The sequence below is a fragment of the Nematolebias whitei genome, chromosome 10, assembly GCF_014905685.2.
Source record: "Nematolebias whitei isolate Nwh7 chromosome 10, NemWhi1, whole genome shotgun sequence".
In the NCBI taxonomy this organism is placed as follows: domain Eukaryota; kingdom Metazoa; phylum Chordata; class Actinopteri; order Cyprinodontiformes; family Rivulidae; genus Nematolebias; species Nematolebias whitei.
In genome coordinates this window covers 14,245,248-14,259,426 of record NC_056507.1, presented here as the reverse complement: position 1 = coordinate 14,259,426, position 14,179 = coordinate 14,245,248, and the positions used below count along the sequence as shown (strand labels likewise).

The following is a 14,179-nucleotide window of genomic DNA, read 5'->3' as shown; positions in this document are numbered from 1 at the left end:
CCATGGTACTGTTAGCAGTGTGGTTTGGTTAGCGGTATAATCCTATTGGCAGAGTGGTTCTGTTGGCAGTGAGGTTCTCTTAGCAACATGGCCTCATTAACACCATGGAACTGATAGCAGTGTGGCTCGGTTAGCAGTGAGGTTCTTTTAGCAGCATGGTATTGCTAGCAGGGTGGTTTTGTAAGCAGCATGGTCTTGTTAGCAGCATTAGCAGGTCTTGTTGGCAGCGCAGTCCCGTTAGCCGATTGATAATAACGATCGCAGCAACTGCCCTCCAGAACTGGGTCTGGCAGACATAGAACATCCAAGCTTTCCCCGCAGAACCGAACTGTTCAGTAGAGTTTGGTCCATGCAGGCAAATGAAGGATCATGGAGACGGCTGCCATGACAGTCCGGAGTTTGAGCCTGAGGCTGGAAGTGGGGCCGGGAACTGAACTGATATATTATCACTATGACTAGTGTCAACTATTTGGGCATGAAACACCAGAAATTGCTTACAAAAATATTTTCTCTCCAACACATTAAGTTTTCTAAAAGGTAAATATTAGAATTTTCGTATGAAAGTTTCAGGGTTAGAAAGAGCTTATTAAAATAAAATAGCTTACGCTTTAACATCTGCTGCATCTTGGGAGGTGCGGGTCAGGGTGCGAGATCGAAGTCTCTCCCCAGCCTGCTGGATCTCCTGAAGGTTTCTTTCAACATGCGGCAACTCAGACACAGCTTCTGTTTCTGCAGCCAATTGCTCTGCTTGCTGCAGAAGCTCTCCAAAACCTTCTGCATCCATGATGCTACAACAGAGAAAAAAGAAGTCAATAAATCAGACTTACATACTTGGACCTAAGATGTGCAAAAAGTGCTCTATGGTAGGTGTTTTGTTGTTCTGGTTCTGTAACAAACTATTCTGAAAGCTTAAACAATAAATAATTAAATATTCTGAAAAAAGTTAGGAATGTACAGAAATAATGCAGTGGCTTTTACACAAGACATACTTGTTTAAAAAAAAAATCACAGGCATTCTTTATTGTGGACAAATATCAGGAGTACAAGCACACAAAAAAACAAACTCTTTTTCTGCAAGAGTTGCAGTGTAGAATGAGTGTTGCAACATTTTCCTGACCTGAAAATACATTTTGATGGCAGTATTTATTAATAATTATATTATTATTAATTATCCAAATGTAAAAGTACATTTCTGGCAAAGAAAATGATAAAATCACATAACAGAGCTAAATATACACGGTTTGATGAATGATCTCCGACACTTTAGTTTGGAGCAATTAAATTATTCAGGATATCTTACAGACCGTTACAGGGTTAGCAGTTTCAAGTAAATATTAGTTAATAGATAGCTTTGACAGCCGTTTGGTTTTTAGTTAGCACTTGTCTGACCGTGTTAGCTTAGCATTAAAAATTAAACTCCAACAAGCCGAAATATTAAAAAAAGAGACCCATTCATAGAAAACTGCAACCGAACTGGGTTTAACAAATGATCTCAGACATGACATCAAAGTGGTGGCACTGGATTTCAACCATAGCTTTGTTGACATGCTGAAATGAAATAACGGCGCTCTGGTGTTAGCCGTGAGGCTAATATGCTAACGCATTCACGTGTCAACTTTATTATTTCAGTTGTTTCTCTTTGGGCTACGATAAAATGACAATACCTGTTCTTCAAGGTGGGTGAAATTATCTTTCAGCCTGTGCTTCTTAGGTGAGTCTTTTTTTTTATTATTATTATCTCTTAGTTTCATTCAGCGTGAAAGTGTAGTCCGTAAAAGTACGTTTACCCCGGGTTTTTTTTTAATCTTAACTGTGATTGGTCAATATCCAGGTCAAACCGGAAGTTTTTTTTACTTATCGAAAGTGAACAGCGACATCTACTGTAGAGTAAAGTACAATAACTCAGGCTCTTGTGAAGGCCATTTGTTTCCAGTACAGTAATGTCAAACGTTTTAAACTACTACTACTAAATATTTCTTAAAACCTTTTTTTTATTATTATTTAGGTTGCTTTTTACTTACTTTGTACCTGACCATGACAGTTTATTAAAAAAAGGCTTAAAAAAGAAAGTAGACCATTCAGGACAACTCTGCAACATTTGAACAGTTTCTGAAAGTCAAACTATTAAGAAAAATATAAAATAAAAAATCCAGCAGAAACCAGTGAGATAGTAAAAAAAAAGATTTAAAAAAATCTTGTTTAAAAAATAGTTGTTTTATAGTTTGTCTGCAGTGTGTTTTAAGACTAGGCTTAAAACATTCCTTTTTGATAAATCCTATAATTAGGGTTGGCTTGTTATGATTCTTAGACTCCTAGAGGACAAATTGACCTAATTTCCTTAAATGAATTGTTGAAATTGAATAGTTTTAATTGGATATTATTTGATATCTTTTTCTATTTCTATCTATCTGGACGTGATTCTCAATCTGCCATTGTGTATCTGTTCCTCCTTCCTGTTCCTCTCAAACCCATCCAGTTGAAGCAGATGGCCGCTTGTTCTGAGCCTGGTTCTATTAATGATTTCTTCCTCATGAGGGAGTTTTTCATTTCCACTTTTGCCTTCGTGCTTGCTCAAGATGAGAGTTCTGCTATGAAGCTAAATTCAAAGTAATTTGCTCCTCAGAAAAATAGTGTTAACTTACTTTATATATAGTTTAACTTACTTTATTTTCCGTATATATGACTGTTTCTGTTCAGTGCCCTGAGATGACTTCTGTTGTGACTTGGCCGCTATATAAATAAACTGAACTGAATTAAATTGTGTCGTTACTACAACGCAGGCAGGTTCATCCCTTGAGTTTAGGAACATTTTAATGCCCTAATGATTCACAGGTAAGTATGAAGTGACTTAATAAACAAACAAACTGATCTGAAATGATACTGAAATGAAAATAAGTGAGAAACAATTAATGATCAAAAAAGTTTTGAAGGCTCTTCAGGAAGCAGTTTACCAAGACTGCTTTAAACATTTTAATATCTCCTGAAAGTATCTCCTTTCATTTATTTATTCAATTATTATTAATTATATTTTTAAAGCTCTAAAATGTTTTATTTGTACTGTAATGTTTAAATGTTTTATCTGCATTTCAAACTTTTGGAGCCAGAAAACTCTTGTAAATTAAAATTCCCCGTTACATCAAGCTTTAACAATGTTTCTTAAATCTGTTTTCCTGAAAGTAATATTTAAAGAAATTTTGGAAATATGCATTACAATATTTTAATTTCAAAAGGCAGACATGTGTTTAATAACAGTCCATGAAAACTTTCACTGAATGTCCAAATTAAGAAGAATTTAAAGTAATTATTTGTGTCTATGTCAAAATTCTTATTAATTTCATTCAATCTAAAAAAAAAATAACTATCACTTTTATATAACTTGAACATTTTGTGACTAGAAAAATGTCATTTTGGTAACATTTAATAATTTCATTCCTGGTAAAAAACTTAAGTTTTATCACCAAAAATCAGGCAATAATAAAAATGTTCAGCCATTTTCAATGATTTTCCTATTTCAAAACATAAAATAACTCCTTTTATTCAGTAATTTGTCTGCTTTTTTTAATTAGCTGGTTATTTTATTTAAAAATATAATTTGAACATTTTGTAAAAAAATAATAATAATCCATCACAATGTACACTCTTTGCTTTTGTGTTAATCCTTGCTGTTGCCTCATGAGAAGAAACTGGCTGCAGTTTGAACCAGAGAGCAGATGGTTGATGGATTTCTGCTTCCAGGCTTCAATATGCTGCTCTGATCCGCTCGTGTGGAGCACAAACCCAGAGGCTCATTTGTTATATAATACAATATGTGATGTGCTCATTGCTACACAAAAGAAAACACAATTGTGGAATGAGTAGCACGACACCTTGTGAGACTTTTCACTACAAAATCTTCAACCAAATAAAGGTTGTTATTTTGCACATCCTCCTGACGTCAAACACAAGCAGACAAAGTCCTTGCAGATAAACACAGTTTTGATTGTGGCAGATATTCTGACTCCAACAAAATACAAGTCACTGCACACTGGACTGGACTGGGGTGGGGGGGTGGACTAAACGGTGATTAAAACAAACACTTCATCTTGATTTGCAGTCATTTATTCCTTGACACCACAGCTCAATAACACGGTAATTTCTACCTGGAACATTTGTTCAGACCCTGGAAAACACAACTCAGTTGTCGCATAAGTCTGTTTTTAAAGCTTTAGTGTGTTGGATTACGAAATTACAGAACTGTAAATGACTGTGATTTATTGCTTTTTACATGTTAGGACAAACGTAAAGACAAGTTTTTATGTGAGGAGGTCAAGTTACTTCCCGTTGATAAACACTGAAATTTGCAAAGTCCTTTTTATATTTGCTGGACGATACCATAAATCTTTATTTATAAAGCACTTAAAAACAGCAGTTGGCCAAAAGTCTGTAATACTTCTATCCTAATTATTAAAGTGGACATAATAATGCTGACAGTTTATTGGATATTTTACAAATTTCTTAATGAAGGCAGAAACCTTCATTCATTTATTTTAACTTTGATTTTTTTTTTATCAAAAGCACATCTTTATTTCTAATTTAAAGTGCCTCATTTCAATGTTTCATAATTTAATATTCTTTCACGTTAAAAAAAAAACCATTTTATTTCCCTTCTTCAGCATCTTGATTTTTTTTATTTTTATGGTGGATTTCAGAGAAAAATTACAATGTATGGATGAAATGTGGCTTCACGAAATGGCTAACAAATTGTTATGACAAACAGTTCAGTCTGTTTAGCTCCTTGCGTTAACGTCGTTCTGTCACAAACATTTTATTCACAGGAAAGCTTCCTCTTGTTATGAATATAATTATTCGTGTTTATTTCAAAGCTGCTGCAGGGCCACAGATTGCAGACCCCTGGCCCAGTAACCATTTCACTGCCAAATCTTCACATCCTGTCATTACATTGTTTTCAAGATTTTTACTCCGTATTTATTTATATTGACAGTCATTTTCAGATGTTTTTATGAAATCCACCTGTGGTTTCCACTACATCATAATGCTTGTCTTATGATTATACAATATTCTTAACTTTTAGTTATAATTCCTCACAAACGTGATAAAACTCATCCCTATTCTGCCCTCATTATTTTAGGTATTTTTTTAAAGTCACATCCAATTCCTAAACAACTCGACTAGATGTGAGATTATCCACCAGATTTTATTTTTTAAACATTTCAGTATAATGTTGATATTGAACAAATTTAAAATTAGTCTCAACTTTTGAACTATTTGTTTCATTGTGCTCTAATAAATGTGAAGCATGCTCATATACATCAATGCACTTTGGTGTGGCAAAAACCTTTTAAACAATTTGTTTTATTTTTTACAGGGAAAAAAGTCAATACGTGTCCTTGAAACCTGAGGCAACATTTTGGGGAGAAAAAAAAAAAAAAGCTTTACAGAATTAAAAGATGATAGTACTTATATTTGACACAAATAAGATTAATGAAACAATTTAAAAATTCAAATCAACATGGGTTCTCCTTTTGTTGAGAAAATCAATCTTTACTTCATCACACATTTAAAGTCATTACCGTCACTTTTTCAAACAGATTGGTGCTTTTGCTTTCACAGCTTGAAAACAACAAGAAGATATTTTAATAAAATTACCAAACTGTTTAATTTTTATAGAAAATAACTTTAAAGCAACTTCAGCATCTGTCTCTGCTCAGAGGCCTCACATCATCAGCTCTGTCCACAGCGTCCTCTCCTAACAAAGTGATGTAGAGGAGCTGCAGGATGTCCCAGTCTGTCTCACGCTGCTTTACTTGAACTGGTTGTCAATAAGTGTCCCCTTCATCTTGGCCTTCTTGGCCTCCAGCTCCGCCAGCTCCTGCAGCCTCCTCTTGCTCATGCCCTTCCTCTCCAGCTGCTTCTCGATCACCTTCGCGTTCTGGGCGTAGGAGTCGGCCACCTCTCGGGCCTCGATCTCCTCCTCTTCCTCGTCGATGGTGGACACGGTGACGGAGCTGAACTTGCCCATGTCTTTGGTCCTCTTGGTCATCATCACCCGAACCTTCTTAGGAGCCTCCGGCTGCTTCTGGTTGTAGACGCTGGTGTTCCCGAAGCCCTGCCCGAACTTGACGACGGCTCCGTCCACGATGAAGGTGGCCGGGTTGTTCTTCTCCTGGTGCTGGTAGAAGAGCAGCAGCCCGCACTTGCCGCACTTTTTGCGGTACTGCCTCTCGATGCCCTCGGCTCGCTTTATGAACGCGTTCTCGTCCACCTCCACGTTGCAGAACTTGTGCGCGTGTTTGGCCCCGTCTATGACCCGGGCCCGGTCCCGAGGCCTCATGGGCAACTTTTCTAGCTGGCAGTCCAGAACCAGAACCATCTGACCACACAGGCAGTAGTAAACATGAAGGGGCTTTTCTCCGTCGTCGTACTCCTCTCGGTCTCTGGTGTCGGAACACACCACACTTCTGGACACGACCTTCGGCATGTTCGGTTCCGACACTCAAGATCAGTTTAAAGTACCGACCTGTTAAACGTTCACAGCCATAAAAATAAACACGTATATACGCTTATGCAAGTCTGTGTTCACAGCGAGAAAAAAAAAATGGAAGCTCAAACAGAAACGACTTCCGGTGTACGTCACTAACTTTGTTCCCGACAGAAACAAACGCTTCTTTTTTGTTCCGCTAAGGTTCGAGAGCATCGCGATTGACTTTTAATAACGATGAATTAGAGCTCCACATGTACAAATTCTCATTTTCTGGGCATGAAATTGTATACTTTTTTTTTTTTTACATAAACAATAAGCCATAACAGTTGACAAAATGAGAATTAGACAGTTTAATACATCGTTTTACTGGCAAAACCAATATTTGTCGTTTCATCCCTTTGAAACTTTTAAGTTAATGCAACTTGGACTGGTTTTAGTAAAAGGAGCAAGCCAGAAACGATTTAAAATCTTTTTTTTTTTTTTAAAGGATTTTACATGTAGGCCCCACTGGCTTTAAAATTATAGTTTGAAAGATTACATGTTAAGGTTGAAGTTTCTAAATTTTAGTTTTGCTTGAGCCACAGAACAGTTCATCCGAGGTCTCCTGCAGCGTTTGTCTCCAAAAAAAAAAAAAAAAAAAAAAAAAAAAAGGGGGGGGGGCTTTAAAGTTTAGTCATTTTAAGCTTTGACCTAAATTAATGCCCTTGATGGCATTAATTTGGCCAAGGTAAAGAACCTTTGTCTTTGGTCAGACGTCTTAACTTCCACATTAAAAATGTTACAGCTTTCTTCCACTTTAATCACTAAAATTAGAACCTGGTTTCAAATATAGATCTGGCACCACTTTCAGGCTGGAATGTTCCATTTATGTTAAAAAAAAAAATCCATAATCAACTTCCAGTGTCCATGAAGTGGGCACCATCTAAAGACAGATAAATCTTGCTAGACTTTCCGAAGTCATCATCCTGTAGTGCTGCTGTAGGCCAGGTCATTTCCTCAACTGCTTTTAAACTCATCCTTGCAATTTTTTTTTTTTTTTTTTAAAAGACCGATTTTGGTTTCCCCATAGGAAATACACCTTTCAGTTCAAAGTTCTGTAGAGGTTCATTCCCGTCAATATTCCCCCCCTTTTAATCAGGATGCTTGCCCAGTTTGGGGGGCATAAGAGATTTGGTTTGCTTAGACAACTTTTACTAAATAGCATCTTAAAAATGCCAATTTTAAGAGTGCCTTGAACATTTACAAACTGGCGCCATTTCAATAAACGGAGGTCAACTTTGTGATAAGGACAAGGTCAAATCCACACTGCAGCATCACGTCTTACTCTAGCTCAGCTTGTTAGACCAGTATCCACAGACTCGAGGACAAAATATAAGCATTACACAAGTTTATTTAGTTTATTTTTTTACAAGACAGGTACAAAAAACACGTCATATTTTCTCATCTAGAAATCATAACATTCTAAAGAGCCACAACAGGAGGGCGCGGCGACAGTTCAGGATCATTATTGGCAGCAGGTCTTGTCGCAGCTCTTCCCTTTGCACACGCAGCCAGATGCGCACTTACTGCAGCCTGATGGGCAACATGAGCAGCAACCTGCAAGTGCAGGACAGAAGAGAACGCATGAAGAACAGTGCACGTTCAAAGTTAGCCTCCCATTACACCTGACAAGGTGAGCAAAGACTGAACCGAAGGGGTCGACTTACTCTTCTTGCAGGAGGTGCATGCGCAGTTCGTGCATTTGCAGGATTCTCCGCATTTGCAGTTTCCAGCTGTAAACAAACGGGCCAGATCAGAAACATTAATAAAATGTCCCAAACGCAAAAGCACGTCTTCAGTTAAACGAAACCAACTGGAGGACTTACTCTTGGCGCACTCGCAGGGGTCCATTTCGTTCGTGTGGATGTTTTTTTTTTTTTAGTTCGTTCTTCAGAGGATGAAGCTGATCCGTCTGCTCGCTGAGCCGGTGTGACGTGAGTGACAGTAGAGGGGGCGGATCTTTTATAGCGTCCAGAGAACAACAGAAGCGGGCGCAAAACACACGCACGTGACGCTGAGCACGCAGGTGATTAAAGGGACAGTTTTGCACACGGCCCGGTGGGGCAGCTGGCTGTGGACAGATTTCCCCAGTGAGGACACCTTGTTGTCTGAAACATCATTATGTAAGGACAGAGTGCCCCAGTTTCACTGTGGACAAACAAAACATCTTAATAGATAAATAAATGGCTTGGTGAAAAGAAATAAACATGACTAATCTTATCTTTATTATAAAGATAAAGCTTGCCTTGTATCGGCAAAATTGTGTTTTGGCAGATACGTATGGAAAATTAATATGCACGGAAAATAAACAATAAGCGATAGATAAAATCACAAGGACAGAACAGAGCATTAAGAGTGATAATAAATATCTTCAGATAGTTTTTCTCCCCATTTGGAGATCCATTCAATCCTGCAAAAATATATATAAATATATTTTAAACTTCCAGCAAACTGACTATATTTGTCTTCCTATGCTACTTTTAGCTACAATTTCTGCTACATTAAGCTTTTAGTCAGTTTTTTGTGGCTTGTTATTAACTTACTTTTTCTGTATATGAATGTTTTTCATTCATTCATCCTTATACAATATGCACCACGAGAACCCATTACAAGAGATACCTGTTTTCAACAAAGAACACATATGAGACACAACAATAATAGACAATCATATAAAAAGCATATAAAATGAAAAGTAAATAGAAGAAATTCAATTTCATTCAGTTTATTTATATAGCGCCAAGTAAGTCACAACAAAAGTTATCTCAGGGCTCTGAACAGAAACATTCCTTCATATATAAAAATAATCATTTCACATTATTTCTCTGAGGAGCAGACTGCTTTGAGTTTAACTCCATCACAGACTCTCATATTGAGCAAGCATGAAGGCGACAGTGGAAAGGAAAAACTCCCAGGAAGAAACCTTTAGCAGAACCAGGCTCAGGACAAGCTGCTTCGACCGGCTGGGTTTGAGAGGAACAGATACACAATGGCAGGTCAAGAATCACATGTTAAGATAGAAATTAAGATTATTTCAAGAAATTAAATAAAAACAAATCAAAAACAGTAAAAATGAAACAAAAACAGCTACATTATAAAGCAGTGTAAAATACTAAAAACTATAACATGACTGCATTGGTTTTTGCCATGAAATTAGCAATTGTTTAAAATCCCTTAGAGAGGTCAAGGTCGAGAGAGGTCGATGTTTCTGTTCAGTGCCCTGTCATGACTTCCATTGTGACTTGGCACTATAAATAAACTGACATGAATTAAATTGTAGTTATACCATTTTGCTACTTCATGTTTGTAACCACCAATTTGAGCTACACTTTGCTATATTTTGAACAAATTGAACTTTTAGTTAACGTTTGGCTACTGAGGCCATGGCCCTCACCCAGAAAAGGGTGGATTGCTCTCTTCAGGTCGAGGGTGAGGTTCTGCCTCAAGTGGAGGAGTTCAAGTATCTCAGGGTTTTGTTCACGAGTGAGGGAAGAATGAAGCGTGAGATTGACAGACGGTGCAGCGTATTACAGACTCTGTACCGGTCCGTTGTGGTGAAGAGAGAGCTGAGCTGTAAGGCAAAGCTCTCTGTTTACAGGTCGGTCTACGTTCCTACTCTCACCTATGGTCATGAGCTCTGGGTAGATACCGAAAGAATGAGATTGTGGATACAGGCGGTTGAAATGAGTTTTCTCTGCAGGGTAGCTGGACTCTCCCTTAGAGATAGGGTGAGAAGTTCAGTTATTCGGGAGAGACTCGGAGTAGAACCGTTATTCCTCCACGTCGAGAGGAGCCAGTTGAGGTGGTTCGGGCATGTCCAACTGGGAGGAAACCCCAGGGAAGACCCAGGACACGCTGGAGAGACTATGTCTCTCGGTTGGCCTGGGAACGTCTTGGAATCCTCCCAGAAGAGCTGGAAGAGGTGGCTGTGGAAAGAGATGTCTGGGCCTCCCTGCTCAAGCTGCTGCCCCCCACGACCCAACTTTGGAATAAGTGGAAGATAACGGATGGATGGATACCTTAGTCAGCTTTTTGCTATTTTTGGTTTTAAGGTAGCATTATGTTTCCTCTAGCTTTTTAGATCATATGCTGGTTTTGGCATTTAGGTAATGTTTTGTTGTTTTTAGCAAAGAGGATGTCCTGCTTCTGTTAATTTTAGTTAGTATTTTGCTCATTGGGTTCAGGTACTTTTAGCATTTAGTTAGTGTTTTGCGATCAAATTTTTGCTACTTTTAGTTTTAAGGTACTTTCCTCTAGCTTTAAGCTGGTTTTATTCATTTTATCATTAGCCATTGTTACTCATTTTGTAGCTAGTGTTTTGCTACCTTTAGTCACTATTTTGACACTTGTGACTTTAAGGAAGCTATTTATTGTTCCTTTAGCATTGAGTTAGTGTTTTATTCTTTTTACCATTTAAATGCTTTTTGTTAGTGCTTTGCTGCCTTTATTCAGCATTTGACATTTTGCTAGCATTTAGCATTTAGCTTGTGTTTTCCTGTTTTAACTTTAACAAGAGAGTTTCAGCTTTTAAAAAAAAATCTGCCGTCATTCAGCATTTCCACTAAATTTTTACAGAAAATGCTTTTCTCTGGTTACATTTATTTTTATTTTAAAACTCGCTGCAAGTGACTTGTTTATAAGCTGGGGTTGATTTTAGGAAGAAAAATTTTTTTTTTTTCAATTAAATAAATGTGTGAATAATAATTTAAAAAAGGTTTAACAAAAGTTCAATTATATCTGTTAAATGTAAGCTTCAGGATTTGGAATATCAAAAAAGTTTTAATGGACATAAATCCTAAATTGGTGAGGAGGAAAAAAAAAACATTTATTGAGATCATTTCTTTTCCCAACATCAACAGACTGTCAGGATAAACATTATCAGTAAAAACAAAACGTTTCTGTTACAGTTCGGTTAGTCTTTGCACACGGCACAAATCGCTTTGTTGGTGGACTTCCGCTGCCTCGTGCCTCTCTCTGCACTCGGCTAGCGCTCGTGAGCAACAGCTATTGTGTTGTGCTGCCTTTACGTACCGTGTGCTGTGGGAAAATAAACACACGGAGGGAGTCGAGCGCAAAACGACGCGTGGAAAGTCGCTTTCTGCTACACTGAACACTCAAAAAAAAAAAAAACTCTCGTTTTTTATGTTTAAATGTGATTTCTGGTTAAATTAATCTGCTAGTGTCTCGAGAAATCGTGGACAAAAAAATTCTAATATAGTCTAATATTAACATAAAAGATATTCATATGTTTTATGTTAATATTAGATATGGCTCATGAGTCATGACATAATTTAATCAAAGCATGGAATAAACTCTATTGTCATTCCCTTTAGGTTGAATTTTTATATGTAGTTTAGTTACATGAATAATTAAATTAACAACATTTTTTAACACATTTTTGCACTGTCACCTCATCTGTTCATTCAGGATGTCAGGCCTGAGCTGAGTCATCATAGAATGTGATGAATGTAAAACCGCAAGGCGTAAAGAGATAAATAACTCAGAAATGAATCACATTCTCTAATGACTCGGCTCATTTTAAAAATAGGAGGATGAACTGGAGGATGTGAACAGTTATTTGGATGGGTGGGTTAAAATAAAAAGACTTGGCAGACAACACAGAAGCAGCCAGGGAAGGACATGCTGATGAAAAGACTGAATTGAATCCCACAAGAAATAGTTGGGAACTAATGGGAACAACAACAACTTGGCAGAAAACATCTCAGAATGAAGGCAACATATTGTGGAGCCAAACCTCCACGATGTCTTCCGAGGAATTGCAGAAGTCTACATATAAAGCAGCTTTACCAGGATAATAAAACTGTCCCCCATTGAAAGCCTCAGATGAATTATTGAAACAAAACTATTAAAAGGAAGTCTTCAAACATTTGAGCACACCAAGTCCTGTGTCAAATTCAAACCATAAAAGCTGCTCTCCTCAACTCTTAAACGTTTTTAAAGAAGTTATTGAACAGATAAACACAATTTTCTCAAATGTGTTGTTTACATCAAATTAAAAATGAAATAATCAAAACTTCTGCTTCAATAAAAATGTTGCCTTTACACTATTGGTGTTGACTTTGATTAACCAGGATGTCATTCTGTTTTTATTTTAAGTTTGTGCATCACTTCATCCACTCATTCAGTTACTGGACAGTAAAAACAACCTCAGAGCAGGTATAGGTTTGTGGCTTTGTAGTAACATTTAGGAGCTTAATGCACAAAGATTAAAGATGCAACATTTAGTGCTTTCTATCTGAGTTTCAACAAAGAAACATACTTATCTATCTTGAGCTGAAAATAATGAATAACTTTACATTTTGGCTATAGCTGTGTGATTGATGCAGCTGCAAAGCAACCGTTTGATTACATGATAAATGTAAATAAAATCCAAGTTTCTATGTATATATATTTTTTAATCTGGATATCTGGCCTGTCTTCATGTGTACATCAAGGACAATTTAATTGTTAGGCATATGACAACAGTAAATTGTTACTTTTATTTTAATTTGGAATAGTAAAAAAATAAGCACAGTTGAAATGAAAAGCTCTTTCTGATTAAAAAAAAAAGAAAGTAAATCAAAAATCAAGTTGGCTGGCTCGAACTGTTTCAGAATGAACAAATGTCCAAAATACAATTAAAGAAAGCATTTCAAACTTTGACTTCAGGGTTTTCTGATTAATGTGCTTTAGGTATAGGAAAGTTTTTACTCTTAGATTTCAATTTTGGACTTTATGAAAAGTTTTAAATTTGGAACACCAAACCTCTTAATGTCTTATAGTGACATCCAGTGGTACCAAATCGTCAAAGCACCTTTAATTGTCAGTCTATCACAAGTTTGTCTTTCTGATTAACTTTATGGGGTTTAGTAAAGTCATTACATGCCATTTTATAACAGGTAGCATCAATTTAGAATACGGTATAAATGTATACATTAGCAACGTGTTTTTGTATGGCATTACTCACCACATATCTGTTTGCACACATGTAAACATATAATGAATACTTAACAGAAGCTTTGAATGTGTTTGTGATTAGGCAATCTCAAGAGGAATCAGGAGAATCTTAGTGAAAAAAATCAGCTTGTCATAAAAAAATCTGCATGTCATAACTTTGAGTCAGACAGATGAAGCTGGTTGGTAAATTTACTTATACCACTGTAATTTGAGTTTGTGTTACAGGTTCATGAAATAAAGACAAGATTTCGTGTCACATTTGATGCATAACAGACTTGCTGACATTACACAGAGGCTTCATCTTAATTTTTTGTTTTTAAACGTAGGAAAGACAGAATGCATCTTCTTTGGTGATGATGCTCCCTGTAACTTTGGTGCTCTGACATCCAAGTTCAGATCCACAGTTAAAAACTTGGGAGTGACATTTGATAAGGACTTAAAAGTTTGATAAACAAATATCCTCTGTAGTCAAGGCCTGTTTTTTATCAGTTACGTCTTTTATCCAAAGTTAAGCCTTTTTTAAATCGTTCTGACTTGGAAAAGGCCATCCATACTTTTATAACTTCAAGGCTCGACTACTGTAATTCCCTATATGCAGGAATCTCCCAATCCTCCATTAGACGCCTGCAATTGGTCCAAAATGCTGCAGCTCGACTTTTAACCAACACCTCCAGACGTGAGCACATCACCCCTGTTTTATTTTCT

The 14,179-nt window shown here is 36.9% G+C and overlaps 2 protein-coding genes across 2 annotated transcripts in view; both read right to left on the bottom strand.

The window, feature by feature from the left end:
* Positions 1-1,812, bottom strand: part of nup93 (nucleoporin 93) — a 34,896-nt gene extending 33,084 nt beyond the window's left edge. The window contains exons 1-2 of the mRNA XM_037682692.1: positions 1,665-1,812; positions 606-788 (exon numbers count right to left, since the gene is read on the bottom strand). Of these exons, the coding sequence (XP_037538620.1) occupies positions 606-784 (179 nt within the window). The 5' untranslated portion in view covers positions 785-788; positions 1,665-1,812. The remainder of the gene's footprint in view (positions 1-605; positions 789-1,664) is intronic.
* A 3,483-nt stretch (positions 1,813-5,295) lies between these two features.
* Positions 5,296-6,623, bottom strand: steep1 (STING1 ER exit protein 1). The gene has a single exon (XM_037682691.1). It carries the CDS (start codon positions 6,476-6,478, stop codon positions 5,801-5,803), a length of 678 nt encoding a protein of 225 aa, XP_037538619.1. The 5' UTR covers positions 6,479-6,623; the 3' UTR covers positions 5,296-5,800.
* Between the last annotated feature and the right edge of the window lie 7,556 nt (positions 6,624-14,179).